This window comes from Cucurbita moschata, unplaced genomic scaffold, assembly GCF_002738365.1.
Source record: "Cucurbita moschata cultivar Rifu unplaced genomic scaffold, Cmos_1.0 Cmo_Scf00038, whole genome shotgun sequence".
NCBI classification, from domain to species: Eukaryota; Viridiplantae; Streptophyta; class Magnoliopsida; order Cucurbitales; family Cucurbitaceae; genus Cucurbita; species Cucurbita moschata.
In genome coordinates this window covers 1,360,599-1,379,545 of record NW_019268554.1, presented here as the reverse complement: position 1 = coordinate 1,379,545, position 18,947 = coordinate 1,360,599, and the positions used below count along the sequence as shown (strand labels likewise).

The 18,947-nt window shown below is 36.8% G+C and overlaps 3 protein-coding genes across 7 annotated transcripts in view; 2 read left to right on the top strand and 1 right to left on the bottom strand.

The window, feature by feature from the left end:
• LOC111432512 (E3 ubiquitin-protein ligase SINAT2-like) overlaps nt 1-1,644 on the top strand; it is a 5,393-nt gene extending 3,749 nt beyond the window's left edge. For both annotated transcript variants that reach the window (XM_023069431.1, XM_023069430.1), the window contains exons 4-5: nt 377-763; nt 1,049-1,644. In XM_023069431.1, the coding sequence (XP_022925199.1) occupies nt 377-763; nt 1,049-1,369 (708 nt within the window). In that variant the 3' untranslated portion in view covers nt 1,370-1,644. The remainder of the gene's footprint in view (nt 1-376; nt 764-1,048) is intronic.
• Nucleotides 1,645-2,165: 521 nt separating this feature from the next.
• Nucleotides 2,166-5,815, top strand: LOC111432517 (gamma-tubulin complex component 3-like). The gene is made up of 3 exons (XM_023069439.1): nt 2,166-4,578; nt 4,670-5,050; nt 5,539-5,815. Exons 1-2 carry the CDS (start codon nt 2,183-2,185, stop codon nt 4,959-4,961), a joined length of 2,688 nt encoding a protein of 895 aa, XP_022925207.1. The 5' UTR covers nt 2,166-2,182; the 3' UTR covers nt 4,962-5,050; nt 5,539-5,815.
• Nucleotides 5,816-6,944: 1,129 nt separating this feature from the next.
• LOC111432449 (cyclin-dependent kinase E-1) lies at nt 6,945-17,224 on the bottom strand. Of its 4 annotated transcripts, none has more exons than XR_002708642.1 (17): nt 16,693-17,224; nt 16,253-16,363; nt 15,970-16,073; nt 15,845-15,887; nt 15,614-15,712; nt 15,067-15,136; nt 14,395-14,489; nt 14,226-14,259; nt 14,066-14,150; nt 13,853-13,930; nt 12,628-12,675; nt 11,420-11,452; nt 11,206-11,314; nt 8,839-9,045; nt 8,656-8,728; nt 7,478-7,551; nt 6,945-7,394 (listed from the first exon to the last, which is right to left on the bottom strand). XR_002708642.1 is itself a non-coding variant. In XM_023069339.1 (16 exons), exons 1-15 carry the CDS (start codon nt 16,963-16,965, stop codon nt 8,657-8,659), a joined length of 1,461 nt encoding a protein of 486 aa, XP_022925107.1. In that variant the 5' UTR covers nt 16,966-17,224; the 3' UTR covers nt 6,945-7,551; nt 8,656. The 4 variants fall into 4 exon arrangements, 2 of the variants coding, with proteins under 2 accessions (XP_022925107.1, XP_022925106.1); XR_002708641.1 differs by having other exon boundaries at nt 7,478-7,548; XM_023069339.1 differs by having other exon boundaries at nt 6,945-7,551.
• Nucleotides 17,225-18,947: the final 1,723 nt, after the last annotated feature.

Sequence of the window (18,947 nt, the reverse complement as noted above, 5' to 3'; positions counted from 1 at the left end):
TAAAAACAAAAAAAAAAAAAAAAAAAAAAAAAGTTATTGGAGGGATCTTGACTTTTTCTTGATTTGCTCTAACTCAATCGTTACTTGAATTTTCATATGAATTGAAGAATTATTACTTGTTTAAGTGGGTTTCTGCTGTTTTAAAGGCATAGATTACGAATTTGTATAGCCTAATAGATTCATTAGAGGGTTGGTTTGGGGACTCTACTGTGGAAAATTCTCCCTATTGCTGGTTCTTAAGTTTTTTTCTTAATATTAAAGTTGCATTGAAGACTTGGAAGATCTCTTTATTCTTTGAATCTTTATGACATGGAGATGTGTATACTTTCTGCTTCTGCTTTGTTTCGGACTTGCTTGACTGGCTTTTGAACTTTAGTGCCCGAATGGCCACACATTGTGCTCAAACTGCAAGATCAGAGTTAGCAACTCTTGCCCAACCTGTCGTCATGAACTCGGAAACATAAGGTGCTTGGCATTGGAGAAGGTAGCTGAGTCGCTGGAAATCCCTTGCAGATACCAGAACTTGGGCTGTCAAGACATTTTTCCTTACTACAGTAAGCTTAAGCACGAACAACACTGTCGATTCCGTCCTTACAACTGCCCTTATGCTGGATCAGAGTGCTCGGTCACGGGCGACATCCAGTCGCTTGTTGCTCATCTCAAAGATGATCACAAGGTTGACATGCATGATGGGTGTACCTTCAATCATCGCTATGTGAAATCAAATCCACATGAAGTCGAAAACGCCACATGGATGCTAACGGTAGGTGCTTACTCTATATAGCATTTTAATCTACTCTCTCGCCGTGATGACTTCATATAGCATTAACTATATGTAGTAGAGTCAAGTGGTAAATCTATTGACTATATATATAAATATATATATTTCTTTTTGATAAGATGCACAATCTGAACTATGATAAACGGTTACATTTGTACCAATGTTCTACCTCGAATTTTCATGTGTAACTTTTAGATAAAGATCTGATAAACCCAGTTTTCTTCCGTTTCTGAACATTGAATGTTTTATAATACCTTGCATTGGCAGGTTTTCAACTGCTTTGGAAGGCAGTTCTGCTTGCATTTTGAGGCATTCCAGCTAGGAATGGCACCTGTTTACATGGCATTCTTACGATTCATGGGCGACGATAACGAAGCGAAGAAGTTCAGCTACAGTTTGGAAGTCGGTGGCAACGGGCGAAAACTGATATGGCAAGGAATTCCAAGGGGCATCCGCGACAGTCACCGAAAAGTTCGTGACAGTCAAGACGGTCTCATCATTCAAAGAAACCTGGCACTGTATTTTTCAGGGGGGGAAAGGCAAGAGCTGAAGCTGAGAATCACAGGCCGAATATGGAAGGAAGAATGAGAATGAGAACGAGGACGATGACGATGACGATGCCACGGTGTTGAGGTAAATGTATTGTTGTACAGTCAAAACAAGCTTGTTAGGCCAGCAGAGCAGGGGTTTGCTCCAAGTGCTGAAGAAGCTTTTGGTGAAACTTCCAAGCTAATATAAAAAGTGTAATCTCTTACCAAATGAATTAGAAAAGCATTTTGCTGCCTCATGTTTTATGTATTTAAGGGAAGTTTCTCCATGTCTCTTTTTTTGGTATAATTGATGGGTTTCTTATGGCTTGTTCATGGCATGGTGTTTTGGTAAATTGCAACCCCTTATGGGGGTTGATTTCCTTTTAATCAGCCTAGCCGCTACCTCATTGTCGAGGTCGGAAAATACATACACATGCAAACTATCATGGTTGTACTGAGATATAAAACCTAACTTTGGATCTCAGTTCCTTTCTTATTCAAGACATGCATCACTTTCATACACATGGTTACACGTCCATCAATTTCATGTATACATAACCCACCAGGTGAGCATCACTTTCATATGTAAATGAGTAAGTATCACTTTCTTACACATGATTACGAGTACATCAATTTCATGTATATGGAATTTGTTAGGTGAGCATCACTTTCTTACGTGAGTATCACTTTCTTACACTTGGGTACGAGTACATTTATTTCATGTATACGAAACCCATTAGGTGAGCATCACTTTCATTAGTTAGTGAATATCCCTTTCTTACACATTGACTCTTAGCCCCGAGTAGAAAAGAAGGAAAAACATATTAAATTTGCCACAAAATGCAGCTGGATTCATTCATACGATGATCACATGATGAAATCTTTGAACATTGGTTTGAAGGCAGCCAATACCAAACAGTTGTATTTTGTTGAAATCCATTACACCCATGCCTTTCCCCTCCCTTGCTCCCATTCTCTCTTTCTCTCTCGTACCTTCTTCATTTCTCCCTCTAAAATGGAAGAAGCTGACCCCAGCAAGGTTCTTGATCTCATCAAAGAGCTTGTTCTTCGTCTTCTTTCTCACAATCCCACCTCCGATTCCATCTCTACCTCCTCCCATTTCGACAAATCCCTTCGCTATGCAATTCGCATTCTCACTAGTCGAATGACTCCCTCCATTGCTCCTGATGCTGCCGCCATCGCTGAGTCCATCAAGCGCAGGCTCGCCACCGAGGGTAAGTCTTCTCAGGCCCTCACTTTTGCTGATCTTTATACTAAATTTGCATCCAAAACCGGCCCTGGGAGTGTAAATAACAAATGGGCTGTGCTTTATTTGATTAAAATTGTGGCGGAGGATCGGAAATGTAAACGGACCCAGTTTGAATCTTCAATGCTTTTGCCTAATTTAGTAGCGAGTGATCCTGTGTTAGGAAAGAATTCTGGGGGTTTACGGCCGTGTGAGGAGTGGCAGAAGGGGGTTTTGTTGGTTTCAAAAGACCCTGAAAATCTTCGCGATATTGCTTTCAAGGAGTTTGCTAATTTGCAAAAGGAGGAAAATGAAGTGACTGAAGAGGCTTTGGTGAGGGATGTATTGTATGCTTGTCAAGGAATTGATGGGAAGTATGTGAAATTTGACAACAATGCTGATGGGTATGTTTTGTCCAATTTAGTTAAGGCTCCCAGGGCAACTAGGACGACGGTTCGCAAGCTCGGTGAAATCGGGTGGCTGTTTAGGAAGGTTAAAGGTTATATCTCGGAAAGTATGGAACGTTTTCCAGCTGAAGATGTTGGAACTGTTGGACATGCTTTTTGTGCTACATTGCAGGATGAGCTTTCGGAATACTATAAACTGTTGGCAGTTCTCGAAGCTCAGTCGATGAATCCGATACCTATGATTTCGGAGACAGCAAGTTCAGGAAACTATCTCTCACTAAGGAGATTGATAGTCTGGCTTTCTGAGCCAATGGTGAAAATGAGGTTGATGGCTGTATTGGTCGATAAGTGTCGAGTCTTGAAGGGTGGGGCGATGGCTGGGGCTATCCATTTACATGCTCAGCATGGTGACCCGTTGGTGCTTGAGTTCATGAGTCGTTTGCTGCGGCGTGTATGCTCTCCACTTTTTGAGATGGTGAGGAGTTGGGTTTTGGAAGGGGAGCTAGAAGACATTTTTGCTGAGTTTTTCGTTGTTGGGCAGCAAGTGAAGGCCGAATCGCTCTGGAGGGAAGGTTATAGGCTTCGTACCAGCATGCTTCCATCTTTCATTTCGCAATCTCTAGCCCGACGTATATTGAGGACTGGGAAATCGATTAATTTCCTTCGTGTTTGTTGCGAGGATATGGGATGGGCTGATGCTGCAACAGAAGCAGCAGTAGCCGCTGGGACCTCGACCCAAAGGGGAGGTCTCGGATATGGCGAAACCGATGCTCTTGAATCTTTGGTAGATGGAGCAGCAAAAAGAATAGACAAACACTTGTTGGATGTCATACACAAGCGGTATAAGTTCAAAGACCATTGTCTAGCAATTAAGCGCTATTTGCTATTAGGACAAGGTGATTTTGTCCAATATCTGATGGATATTGTTGGGCCAGAGCTTTCTGAGCATGCCAATGCTATTAGCTCGTTTAAGTTATCCGGTCTCCTCGAAACCGCGATTCGTTCTTCCAATGCCCAGTATGATGATCCCGACATCTTGGATAGATTAAAGGTTAAGATGATGCCTCATGGAACCGGAGATCGGGGTTGGGATGTATTTTCATTGGAATATGAGGCAAGAGTTCCATTAGATACTGTATTTACAGAGTCTGTCATGTCAAAATATTTAAGGATCTTTAATTTCCTATGGAAGCTTAGACGGGTCGAGCATGCGCTTATGGGTACTTGGAAGACAATGAAGCCAAACGGCATCACGTCGTGTTCATTGACTAAGCTGCACCATGGGGTTAAGAAGCAATTGCTCTCGACATTAAGGCGATGCCAGGTCCTTTGGGTCGAGATGAATCATTTTGTTACGAACTTGCAGTACTACATAATGTTTGAAGTCTTGGAAGTATCATGGTCTGATTTTTCAAATGAAATGGAAGCAGCAATGGATTTGGATGATTTACTTGCAGCTCATGAAAAGTATCTTCATTCAATATTTGAGAAGTCTCTTCTTGGAGAACAATCTCAGACACTTTGCAAGTCGCTTTTTGGCTTATTTGATCTAATATTACGATTTCGAAGTCACGCCGACAGATTATACGAGGGAATACATGAATTACAATGCAGGTACTACTACGTTTTTATTTGTTTATTTTAATGTTGTTCTATGTTCTATTCCTTTCTTCTTGGATTTAATATGTCTCTTGTTCTTATGTAGAACAATAGAATCATCTTTACCCTCCAGAGACAAGAGTAAGAAAAATCGTTCAACAGAAAAATCTTTCGACACGTCGTCGTGGATAGCTGATGGCGAGAATGCTCTAACACGACGTGCTGGTGAATTTCTTCGGAATGTTGAGCAAGATCTAGCTGCATTAGCCAAACAGTATTCGTCATTGCTCGAGGGGTTCATTTCTCAGCTGCCTTTGCAACAGCATGTTGATTTGAAGTTTCTTCTTTTCCGCCTCGACTTTACGGAATTTTACAGCCAGTTACAACCTCATGTGTAGATTGGATGTCAGATATATACCTCATATGTCGTAGCTGCCAAGCACAGGGATCAACCATTGAAAATTTCTTTGCCTGGCTGTAATTTGAGGTATGGAGTTTTTCTTTTATTTATAGTTTGCTGCAGAGATTGTTGTGACATTTATGTGCCATTCTGAGATCTTCTGAAGTAGTTCCAAAATTTTGATCATTTTGTTCTTTGATGTATACAAATGGTGTTTACTGATTATAGTTAGCACAGAAGTCTGCAGTTCACGCTAAGTTGCTAGTGGTGTATTTGTTATCTCATTTTGTGAGATCCCACGTTGGTTGGGGAGGAGAATGAGGCATTCTTTATTCTCCCTAGCATACGCGTTTTTAAAACCTGGAGGGAAAGCCCGAAAGGGAAAGCCAAAGAGGACAATATCTGCTAGCGGTGGGCTTGGATCTATTTTCATAGACTTTATTGAGCAAGTTCTTAGCAGTCACACTAAGAGCAAAGATCTCGTGGGAAGATGCTATTTTCATTGTCTTTGCAACAGAAAATAGCAGTCCCATTTGTGGGTGCTTTATTTATTTCCAACACTTCTCTTTGGGCAGGCGTTCGTGTGCTCGTCTTTCGAGATGCTGTTTTATTGTATATGTATCGAGGAAGCGAGTGAAGGATGAGGAGCTTCGGATCAATGGTTACCCGGGGGATCACTTTTAACAATGATGCAACCGTCGAGGAAGTAGAGAAGTCGACGAGTTGTGACTGAGAGAGTATATTTGATGTGTTATGAGGCAAGAAATGTGGATTGTAGTAGGTGATGATCAGAGTTATTTGTAATTTTGTTAGGAGGAGGGAGCATTGTGATCATTATGCTCTCTATTTTGATATTCTCTTTTGTATTTTGATATTCTCTTTTGTATTGTCTCTCATTGTAAGTAGTTTGTTGGATTGGGTTCTTTATATTCTTTCATTTTGAGTGGTTTCTGGCGACCTATTGTTTTTTTAATTGACCATTACATTATATACTGGTTTCACTTGTCTCAGTCTATAAGAAGGATTGTCTCAGTCTATAAGAAGGAAGGCTAAGTATTTTAGTAACGATAGTAGGGCGTATCCACTTGGTTACTACTTTAACCTTTTTTTGGGTCGATAGATATTATATCATTCGATACTTCAACAACTTGGCCTACAACTGATTTTCTCTTAGAACGATCGACGCTCGTCTAAGGTGTCCTTTGTGTTCTCTCTAAGGTGACCTTCGTGTTCTCTATTCGTCTTCGAGTACATCAGTATATCATCAATGAATACAATAACAAAGGTGTCAAGACACTCCTTAAATATCTAATTCATTAATTCTATGAATACTGAGGGCGTGTTGGTCCAACCAAATGATAAGTACAAATCAATTTGAGAAAACACTATCACTTCTTTTAGCTGGTCGAACAAATTCTCTATGTAGGTATTTATTCTTCACTATCATATCTTGTTTAGCTCTTGGTAGTCATACGCAATCTCATTCACTTGTCCTTCTTCTTAACAAATAATATTGATACACCCCAGATGAAACAGTATGGTGGATAAAACCTTTGTGTAGTTGGTATTGTCCCTTAAGTTCCTTCAACTCTTTCAACTCTTTGATACCATGCGGTAAGGAATCTTTAAAATACGGTCGGTAACTCCCCTCGAGTAGGGGTACACCCAACAAATCATCATGAAACATATTTGGAAATTTTCTTACGATTGGTATTGTTGACACCATCAACTCCACTTTTTCTTGTCACTACACTATCTAGTATCTCTTAGGCTCCTTGCTTTATCAGCCTTCCAGCCTTCATCATGGACACGACCTAAAGTTAAAAATTAATTATAAAAATTTGATTATGTTTTGAAATTTTTCCTAGAATTCATGTCTTTTCAAGACGAAAAGCTCGACCGAAAATTTATGAAGAACATATTAGAAAAACAGAATGGTGTGCTTACTAAGTGAAGCTTCGCTTTAAACAAGGCAATATCATATAAAGCCCCCTATATTCTGAAATTAGAATGAAAAGATGAAAAAGAATTAGTCGTTCAAGTCATAAATTAAGTCCACAATACATGACAGTGACTACGCAAACTTCACAAAAGATCCAAATATGGCTACGGAAGTAGAGACTGATCTACTCTTTGGGGGTGGGGGTTCGATAATCCTATCTTTTTCTTCCCTTTCCAACTTCTCTAACCTTATAGATAAAGTACACGCAACCGTTCCGTGTTACCCGAATAAACACAACCCTACTTAACTTGGAGTATTATCATACAAGAGGACCTACTTTCTTTGTAGGCCAAGTTACCTTATATCAAGATGAAGGAGCTTAATATCAAGAAAACTGATGCCCGGGAGCAATTCTTGCCTTCTCCCATTTGATCTGTGCAGCAACCGAGCAGGCAAGCAAGTTGAGAGATGTATTAACATCAATCGATACTGTGTCAAGAAACATGCTTGGTCGTTAACTTATTCAGACGAGTTGATGAACCTCAGCTAGCAAATAAATCAACAAGCAACACCTTGGCTTTGTAAGATGGCGTGGACAAATTTTGGCTAAGCGTACAAGTAATTTCTGATCTTCCTGATACCACTGCAAGAACAAAATTTAGCGTAGTTCAAGAATAAACCAAGTCTGATGACCGTGTAGTATTTCGTTAATGGGTTTGTTGCGGAAGTTTAATTGAAATTCATGATGAACATTTGAGTAAAAGATGAATAAATTCAAAAGAACTTATAGATCTTGACAAAATTGAACACCGAAAAGACTATAGACCAGGATTTATGTGAGATCTCACGGGCCAAAGCGGACAATATCTACTAGCGTTGGGCTTGGGCTGTTAAAAATGATATCAGAGCCAAACACCGGACGGGGTGCCAACGAAAACGCTGGCCCTAAGAAGGGTAGATTGTGAGATCCCACGTCAATTGGAGAGGGAAACGAAGCATTCCTTACAAGGGTGTGGTAACCTCTCTCCCTAACAGACGTGTTTTAAAATCGTAAGGCTGACGGCGATACATAACAGGCCAAAGCGGACAATGACTTGGACTATTACAATCTACTTGCTTGCCTGTTACAGTCTAACCAGAAAATAGATATCAAATTGTTCCAGATACCAAAAAAAAAAAGTCAAATACACGTGACTTTTGCATCTTATCCATGTTGCCTATTTTCTTTGTGCTTGCTTTAACGAGGAAACTGAGACTTTCCTCATTCTTCTTTTAAGCTAACTAAATTTTCTTTGTTCAAATCTTCTCCATAATTCTATACTTACTGACAAACTAGAATAACAAAGGTATTTCAAGAGGGAGACACCCTAAAGAATAGAACCTAAACTTCTTTTTTTTTTCTTAACATGAAAACAGGAACTTCATGGATAAAAAATAGAGCTCAGCCATCAGTACAATATAGTCTGTGTCAAGACGTCTAGAGTACCTCCTCCAACATGGAAATATTGAAGCTTATCAGTAGTGTTTGGACTGTTTTGCACATGGTTAACAGTTGAACATAACGTGTCATTTCCACCATATTTCCAGTAAACAAGAAAATCAACCATTCACAACCTACATACTATCGTGGCAAATTGAGGTACGGACCATCAAGATACTCAAAAGCTTGTATGCAACTAAACATACTACCATGGAAAACGAAGGCCATTAAAGCTTGTATGCAACTAACAGAGTCGTTGAGATCTATTACCTCAGTAGCGTCTTTGTTGTTTCTGCTGTGGAGGATAGCCTGGCATTCCCATTCCTGGATCTTTTCTCCTTAACTATTTTGAAATATTAAGGGAGAAAACGAAGGCCATTATGGTTAGTGACATTCATCTACAGATGTACAAAACAATTTTAAGAACTAACAGAATTGGCATAAATAACCAACCTGTTGTTGCTGATGAGCTTGGGCAGAAACACCACGCTGCATAGGGATGCCACCAGGATTCATGCCCATCCCAGCCTGAGATGCAAGGTTATAAGGACCCATGCCCTGAGGAGGCATCCTTGGCATGCCAACTCCTATCATCGGCCGAGGGACAGATCTGCCTGCCACAGCATGAGCACCTTGCATGTTTACCGCATTTCCAGACGCCTGTTGACAATTGAAGATAAGACAAAAGTTTGACAATGAGAGAAATGAGAGACTTTCAGATATTTGTACAGGATAATAGGCAACTCGCTTTCTCATTTTATTAGCGATGCACCACGCCTCTAGAGGCACCTAGCACTGAGGCATGTTTATTAAAATAGTGGATAAGGTGGAATTCTCAATACCTCTCAAATAGAGAAATCTTGTTCGCTAGACATTTAAGTCTAGTATTTGGGGTAAAGAAAACAGTCAAATCACTCGGCTTTCTACTGATGGCAGAAAGTGGCATTACATTGCTAATTGCATATATTGATGATGTTATCATCATAGCCATGATATATCATGTATTTTACCCTAAACTTACCCTCGAAGTTTTGAAGTGCTTTATTGGATGTTATGGTGAAAAGAAAGCAAGGTGCTTGACATGCTCTACTAAAGACAGGAAACTTAAAGAGTTAAACTATGAAGTCATCCAATGATATCTAGTTTGCAATAGAAGATAGAATTCATAGCTTATTTAGTGAAAAAAATGTGAGTTAGAACGTCATTTTACATCTACCTTGGACCACTGGGTAGTATTAGAACAAATACAAATTATATGTTGCAAGATAAATTTTTTTAGGGATGGTAATGTTCCTCATTTCCTATGTTGTCATTTTTCAAGGAAAAAAAACTATACTTGGCAAAGTTTCTCTTCACAGTTTTATTAAACAAGAAAACAAAACACTTTTTTGTTGCTTGTTCTATTAAATTCTATTTGTTTAAAAGAAACCAAAACTTCATATGAAAAGTAACTTTTAAAATAAATAATCAAAATCATGATGATATGTTTATTTTGAAATCATTTATTATGCATATATGAGTATAAAATGATAAAAATATTGATCTTATTTATGTTTTTTTCTGAAAATTTAGAAATGAGAACAAGAAAGAGAAACGAGAAACCAGATTTTGATGTTTTCAAAATTTATATACGATATTGCAAACGTTTCTTTGCAATGAGAAACGAAAAACAGAGAACCTTATTCAATACTTACGTTTCTTAAAACAAGGAAAACAAGAAACAAAAAATGAAAGACATGTTACTGGATGACCCCTTGGGGATCCAGGAAAGCTGTATTGGCAGAGAAACAACGTGCTCAAAAAAGACTTTCAACCATGCTTGTTTGTAGCATTCTAGTACCCCATGGTCCAATCATTTCTTAGTTATTGAAGTTTAAAGTTTTCAATAATCGATTCTTTTCTGTTTAAATTTTTTTTTCTGAACTAACACCTGCCTCTAAACCTGGAATGTCCTTGAGGAACCAAAAAGCTCTCTTTACTGACATGATAGGTAGCCTATTTGATTGAATCAAAAGCCCATAAACACATAAAGGTCTTGAGCAATGAATCACCGACACTTTAGTTTGGATGCTCCAACACTTATTGGACACGTATAGGATACTCATTAGCACAATAAATGGGTTAGACACTAGTTCTACAAAGTCAATATATGTTCAACATTTGTTAAACACGCATCGAACACTTGTTGAGTATACTCAATTGACATAATAATAAATTTTGAGGGTGAAATACATCAAAGTCCTATTTTTAAGCATATAGATGCAGAAACTTACAGATTTTGAATTTCATTGCATAAAAAAGATAAATATTTTGCGAACGTATATTTTAATAAAGATGTCCTTGCTATGTATGTGTCCTAAATTTTTAAAGTGACGTGTCACAGTGTCTATGTCGTATTGTATCCATGCTTCTTAGGTCTTAAAAGCTAAGTGCCTAAATCAAGAGGCAAGAACATCTTGATGAAAAGCTGTCCTTTAGCCTAGAATAGAGTGAGCAAGGGCTTTCAATATTTGATCAAATAAATCGAGAATCTCATTATTCATGATTCATGTTTGATGGCAACTCATTTGCAGCTATCTAAATATCATGATGAATGAAACGGAAAAGAAATCTTTCACAATAGACAGCCATTGCCTATTGGATGTCATGGGAATGGGAAAATAGTTAATGCATAGGTAAACAAATTGAATAGTAGCAGCCTGGGAGCACTCATAATTTTGTTTAACAAAAAATTCCACATGCCCACTTATTCATATATGATTACTATAATTTTGTATCTTAAAAGAGAAGAAGAAAAAAACTTTACATAATACAGCTTACCGTTTGTGGGGGCTGAAGGCTAGTTGTTCCCTCAAAATCCGTGGTTGTGTCCACAGGGCGAGTTGGATAATTAATGACCTTCTCTCCAGGTTGAATTGGTACAAGAGCACTAAAATTGCGATACATATACCCCCGTTAAAGTGATGAAACTAAATGCTAAATAATCCAACTTAAAAGGGCAATATCCAACAAATAAGTAGAAACATAACCATACTTGTATCCTGGCAGTGGTTCTAATCGAAAATACCTGAAAAACAAGGAAAAAAAACTATCTTTAATATTACACCATGTCCAACTGCCAAAAATCATGCAAGACTAACATGGCATATCAATTACGTGAAACCAATCTCTTATAGAAAAGTAGATTTGGAAATATTTTTTCAGAAGAATTCTTTATGGCGGAGACAGCTGAACCACCCTTCCAGTAACAAAATGGTTATTGCACTGCTTCTCCTAACGCACTCTCTCTCTCCTTTCCTCCCCAAACCAATCTCTTCTGGCAAATAGATGCTTAGGCATCTTTTTAGCTTGACAGTTGGCTGGGACTTGGACCTTTAAGCCAAAGATACCCCTGGTTCATCTCCCTTTCCCACAAAAACTTTTCTTCCAGAAGAAGAGTAAAGTGGGTTTCTCTCACCTATTTACAATGCCATTTATTCATAACAAGCCCATTCGCCTATAGATACTGGTAGTCTGCTCCCCCACAAAGCATAGATCTTCTCGCTTCAACTTTGGCTGGTCCCCAGTCCATGAGAGGAAAGAGGATCCTTTGGTTGCATTTCAACAAGACTTTCCTCTGGAAGATTTCCCGTTAATCCAACAACACCTTAGATCTTTTGATGTGTTCGAATTCGTCATTTAATAGATCCCTCTTGAAGTACATGGAACTCCCTTCATAGAATATAGTCTCACAGTTCTTAATTCAGCTTCTTAACAGGCCCCTTCTTGGTGTAAATGTTACCCCTTACTAGATTATTATCTCAACATTATTTTAGCTAATAGGAAGGCCTTTATGTGACCTTCCTTGACTTTGGGCTAGGTTCTCCTCTCTTTATTATTATTTTTTATAAATTCCATACCATCCTTGAAATATTTGTTTCCATTTAAAAAAGGTAAAAAACATTAATATAAAATTAATCATATGCTCTGTTTGTAAACATTTCAGTATTGACATCTAATTCAAATTAAACTTTGTTTCTCTATAAAATAAGCAAAACTAAAAATTCCACATGCATTGACATAACAATGTGCAATTATATTTAAGACAATTTAATGATAATAACAAAATTCCAGATTACATGTACACATTCCGGTGATAGCTGAAAAGAAGGGTTAAAATATCACATCAGAAATTCCAATATAATAATAATACCAAAATAGCACACAATAAGGATTGGAAAGTGGTGTAGAGAAAAATCATACTCATGCTCAAGAGCTTGGGCTGCTGTTATACGCTTTCGAGGATCATACCTGACCAAAGAGGAAGTTAGCAACTTAAAATTCCAATGAAGTAATAGAACTATATCAGGATAATTTTACCATGCATAAAAAGACTAAAAAGACCGATGGAAATTTCCACGCCGTACTAAATTAACAGATAAAACTAGTTATTCCAAGCGAACTTAAAATTGTTCAGGTGTAACTTTTTGAAGACACAGAATTATGGTTACTCTAACTTGAGGGCATGAAATAGATGCAACTCCCGAGCAAACTGATGTGGGCACGTGAATGATGCAGAAGGTTAACTATTAATAGCACACAAGCGAATATACTAGCATGGTCACATGAATGATGCAGTGGAGTGCATACAGACTTGATGAGAGAATCTGTGCTCAAACTAATGACAAGTTTCGTAAAGGACAACAACTGCAATAGAAAACAGAACTTCAAAATAACATTTTAAAAAAACAAAGAGCACAAATATATAAAACTAAGTTTAGTGACAAGTTTCTTCGAACACACAAACAGCCCAAATGAAATGAAACTTCAAAATGAACATTTCTCAAACATCCTATCAGCTAAGAAGGTTTCTTCAACAATTCAAGAAGTGTCAATAAGATAGGTGGTATAAATTTGTGAGGTCTTGACATGCAAGCATGGCATTTGACCAAGTGAACTTAGGTAAATATTAGAGCATCATTAATTATTCCAACTATTTTCATTTGTCCTATGAATTCCATGGTGTTTCCAAATATTTCTAGTAATACCAAAGTTTCCATCAATATCAACATTTTTCTTCTACAAATATGTATGCAACATTAAGCCTGTCGACACTGCAAAAGAACATTGTACAGCTATACCAATAGGGAAGAAAAATTAACACAATGAAATCTCCACAAAATACAAGAATGGAGAGAGATTATGTCTTCATAACAACAGCCTAACCTCTATCAATATGCTTTACCGTTTTACCATATCTTAAATCTGTTGATATTTCATATCCACAAACTTATTTATTTTTTCTCTAGAACAGTATATAAATACTAGATATATATCATTAGCATTAACAATAACGAATCATTCTTTTCTATAAATATATAAACGGACGATACTAATCTACAGGCTGCAAAAGCACAGTCTGAACTGTATTGATATATTGATAAAAACTCTATGGTAGAAAATCAAGTTCTAAAAATGGTAGACATACTCAAGCATTTTGGATAGAAGATCATACGCAGGACTTTTTGGAGAAAGGTGCACCACATTAAACAATCCAGCAGTGTCACTGTCAAAAACAAAGGCCAATGAAAACATGATCATAACATGTGCACAACATGCTATAAAAGAGGGTTTTAAGTAAGAGTTTCCACAGGGAAACTTATTTTTGGTTCGATATGAAAAAGAAAAAAAAAAAACTTACTATTTATGTCCCTGTATATGCTGTAAATCTTGTTGCCAATGTGGAAGATTAGCAAGTGTTGGCCACTTCTCTACCGTGGGATGGCCTAGTAAATTAATGACATTAAGAAACAACTTGATGTATATACAGGAGAAATGGAGACAAATAAGCAATTCATTACCTAAAACCTTAAATATCTTGTCGAGTTGATCAAGCTGCTCAAACAAAAGGTTTCATTGTAATGCAGCACAAGCATTACAATGATAAAACATTATTAATTAGCAGACCCAGTGTAAAGAGAATCAAAACACTAACAACAGGGTGAATGGGATGCAAGAAAACTTTTATACCTGGAAAGGATTTGGATTCCCTTTGACTTCTTGCCCTTGAAACAATGGCTTCAGTGTCAAGAGCTCAGCAAAAATACATCCAACAGCCCACATATCTAATGTTCTAAATAAAGGAATGATTGTTTTTACTCAGGATAAGAATATATCCTAGTCTACTACCCATAGGGCATCGATATTTGCACCGGATAAGCAATAAAGATTTCACATTCAAACCAACCCTCATGCAAAACATCATCTAGACAGGGCATGTTTATACCTTCCTGTGATGGGAAGCTTTTATAATGACCCTCATTTCCATGTTTCTTTACTCATTCTCAGATCATGTGTCGAATAGACGAATCCTAAATGATATAATTCTACTCCATCATTTTCACATTAATAGAATTGATCCTTTCTTTGTAAAATATGCCCTTACACCAACGAACAGTAGAACTATAGTTTACCATGTACAAAATAGGATAATTTGTACATATGACTGGAAAAAAAATTCATGTCCTGAAACTGAAGCTGAAACAACGAATTCTCATATTGAAGCACCAATTAAGATTAGGGCATGAAGTCAAGCATAAGTTCAATGTATTAGCAAATATTTAGGTTCCAAGTAAAATGCATCAATCATATGACAGCCCAAAATGGCTCCACTTTAGAGTTTAATGATTTTATCAAGGATACCAACAGCACTAGTATAGTGTTTTGCTCCAAGGAGAAGTTCAGGTGCACGATACCAAATGGTGACGACAACCTACAAGAAAATTACAAATGACACCTCAAAAACTCGAAGGAAATCAGCTTCAATTTCAGGGCATCAAGGATGTTAATGATGGTAGTTTTTTCCATTTTTTATCATTCAATGTTGTACGTATTCTAAAAACGCATTAGGTTAAAGGTTGGTCACCTATTTAGCCTTAATTTTATTAGGTACTCCGTATCTTTCAACTCCAGCCCTAAAACTTAATCTTATAGATTTTCTATCCACTTAGCATATTTAGATGGTATAAAATTTTCTAATTCCAGCAGGGGTCATTGCTTTCTCTCTTCCCTCAAAACTTAGAATAGTTAACCATGAAGACTTTTTGTTGTCATGTAAAATAATTTTTACATTGTATTTAGCATTAAAACTCTTTAAAATTGGACTTATCGTTATCCCATTCCCAGTTATATTATGTCATCTACAAAATATTAGTTGAACTAAAAAAGAAATAAACAAAGAGATCAGTACTCCATTTTCAGATAATGGCTTCAAGGGAGCTTGGTATATTCTTGCAAGTCCAAAATCAGCTATTTTAACCAATCCTTGTTCTTCTCCTTCACCCATTACCTGGTAATGGAACAAACACACAAGCAAAAAGACAAGTCTACACATAAGAGGACAACAGCTTACGCAGAACCTAAAGTAGAGAGATAACGAGGTTGTTCAGCAAACAGAATATAGATTTCATATAAATTTTACCAAAATATTCGATGGCTTTAAATCACGATGAATGATCCAATTACTGCAGCAGAACGCAAAATTATGTTAGAAGTCTTCTTGTGATGAGAAATTAAATTTAAGAAAGTGGCATACTGCAAGTTTACCTGTGGAGATAGTTCAATCCATTGAGAAGTTGCCAAAGCAAAGATTTAACGGTGTACTGATTAAGGGGATGGTTAGCCTTGTCCCGATGATGTCTAATGATTTCCTGTAAAGATATACAAAAATCACCATATTATACAGATATGCACATGACAAGAAGAGTTGATTTGTAAATAAACGGTAGGCTCCTTTCCTCAAAAAGGGCAGTGAAATTTTCAGTCTTAACCACCCTTATCAAATCAAATCAATCTTTTAACATAACAATTTGAAGCAAGAGATACTTACATAAAGATCATGTTCAGCATAATCGAAAGCTAGATACAGCGACATATCTGTATGATTGATATGAACATTTACAAGCTTAACGACATTCTCGTGTGTTATTTCCCGCAGTAACTGAACCATAAAAGATAGAGAAATTTAATTAACCAGGCATGCTTAGTGCAAGATTAACAGCTCCAGCAGAAACAAGGAATCAAGTTCGAGAAAGCCCTAATTTTTTTTTTTTTTTTCTTGTCATGAATTATTGGAAAAATGAATCCCACCCAAAATATGTCCAGTTTCTGGCGTAGGAAAAGAAATTAACAAGGGGCAATGTAATAAAATCAATAACTATATGTTCTGAACTCTTGTTCTTGTTCTTGTCCTTCCTCAGCCTAAAACAAAAATAATCGAATCAAATTGAAGACATACGAATAAGAAAAGTGAAAGAAAAGGAAAATAACCATAATTTCGCGGATGGCAGTTGGGGAGACGCCATCACCGTCCTTGGATTGCTTGAACTTCTTGATGGCAATGGACTTACCGCGACTCGGCGAAGGGGGTTTGATTTTAGCAAGGAACACAAGGCCATAGGTACCCTCTCCGATCTTCCCAATTAGATCGTACTGCTGCAGCCACTCCGGCTTCTTGTGGTGGCTGCCGTTGTTGTTCCGGTTGGAATTAGCGGCGGCGTTGGCCGAAACAAGGCCTCTGTTGGCATTATTGTTGTCTCCCATGGCCGCCTAAGCTAGGGCCGTCATCGGAACCATTTCTTTTCTCTTCCGAACTCCTCAGCCGCGCGAGAAAAACCCTCCAGGAGAAGGAAGAAGCTTGGCGTGTATATACTGCAACAAAGTAGTGCAGGATTCGAACTGATTCCAATTGAATTGATCAAAGTCTCTGATTCTGTGGCTATTTGTGTTCGTTCAACACAAAATTACTTCAGACCTTTTACAGTCGACTCCACAAAAACAATGGCAACTCGTTTCTTTGTTCTTTTCGTATCCAAATTTTATAATTAATATAAGGTTAAATTAATTATATAAATATAAAAATAAAAATAAAAAGTCAAAAATACCCTTCAAAATAATTTATACTTTATTCTAAAATAAATAGACTTGTCCTATTTGTATACTAACCATAAGAATATTTTTAAATTTTTTAAAAAAAGTTAAAAATATAAATAAATAAATAAACTTTAGAAATAGGGTGGTGTTTTTGAAACAGTTAAAAATTCTAAAATTAACAGGGGTATATAAAAAAATTTGAAAGTTGGAGGGTATTTATGTAATTTTGAAAAAAATTTAACCGGGTAACTAAAATATAATTAGGGATAATGAAAAAATTTCTTTGTTTCCTCTGTAACGCTCCCATTTTCATTAGATTTCTATTTTCGACCTGACTTTTTGAGTATAGGCGTTTGAGTCTAAAAAAACGTTAAGAAATACAAGTGTTCTGTTCGTGTATGTTTCATGTGTAACGCTCCCATTTTCATTAGAGTTCTATTTTCAACCTGACTTTTTGAGTATAGGCGTTTGAATCTAAAAAACCGTTGTGAAATATAAGTGTTCGTGTATGAATCTATGAAATTCATGTATAAAAAACTGATCATGCATTTATTTATTTTTTTTTGGAAAAAATAAAATTTAGATTTTTTTTTGGAAATATTCTATTTTGTAGCAAAAAAAAATTAAACTTTTATTATAAAAAAATCTGAAAATATCCCATAAAAGTTATAAGGTTATGTAAGAAGTCAAAACAAGCTTCGATTGTGCCAAATTGGTCGGTGCATAATAATATAGATAGAAGAGCAGTACTAATATCATTAACAATTTGAACTTTGATATAAGTGAGTTCCACGGAAGCATGAACTCGCTGATAAAACTGATGTGATGTTCCACTAAAAAATGAACTCTCGAACAGCATGATGACCTAAAAACTTTTTTTTACGATTCTAGTTTCGATAAACATTTGGATGTAGGAGCAAACATTAATGTGATGACGATGGTGAGTCTTCAAAGACCTAAAATTAGGAACGTTTAATTCAATCCAAATGAAGTTGCAGTTAACAAACTAATCAAGCTCATAGACAGACAGATAGAGGATCGAGTCAAGATTGACAAGTTCATCTTCTGGACACATTTCACAAGGCTGAGAAAAAACCTCTCTGACGTGAAATCCTATCTTCGGGATGACGCTATGCTATTCAATGTTTGTTCGGGCTAATTCATATGAACGTATCGAAATAGTCTATTTTCCGTGAGGATTTTTCGTATTTCTAACACTTTCACGCGTAAATCCTACTTTGGGATGACTCTATGCTATTCAATGTTTGCTCGGACTAATTCATATAAACTTATTGAAATTGTCTATTTGCCTCTTGAATTTTTCATATTTCTAACACTTTTTAGCGTTATACTACTTTATTGAAATCTTACAAATGAAGTTCCAAAGTTGTAATAGTCTAAGCTCACCGTCAGCAGATATTGTTCGTTTTGACCCGTTATGTATTATCATCAATCTCACAATTTTAAAACGCGAGAAGTTTACACACCCTTATGATAAATGCTTCGTCCGCTCTCTAATGAACATGAAATATCATAAAAACAATTTAAGATATAAAATTTTAACCCATTGCTCGTGTGGTTATTGGACAGATAGATGCACAGATTTACTTCTTTTGAAACGATTATTTTTTTCGGTACTTTTAACCTGGGAG

Bases quoted from the DNA above. Each gene is read 5' to 3' on its own strand.
- LOC111432517 (XM_023069439.1), top strand. From the start codon at position 2,183: ATGATGAAATCTTTGAACATTGGTTTGAAGGCAGCCAATACCAAACAG. The intron at 4,579-4,669 runs GTACTACTACGT...GTTCTTATGTAG, and splicing joins ATACATGAATTACAATGCAG to AACAATAGAATCATCTTTAC.
- LOC111432449 (XM_023069339.1), bottom strand. From the start codon at position 16,965: ATGGGAGACAACAATAATGCCAACAGAGGCCTTGTTTCGGCCAACGCC. The intron at 11,315-11,419 runs GTATGGTTATGT...TCGCAATTTTAG, and splicing joins GAACCACTGCCAGGATACAA to TGCTCTTGTACCAATTCAAC. The intron at 9,046-11,205 runs GTAAGCTGTATT...AATTGTCAACAG, and splicing joins GCCTTCAGCCCCCACAAACG to GCGTCTGGAAATGCGGTAAA.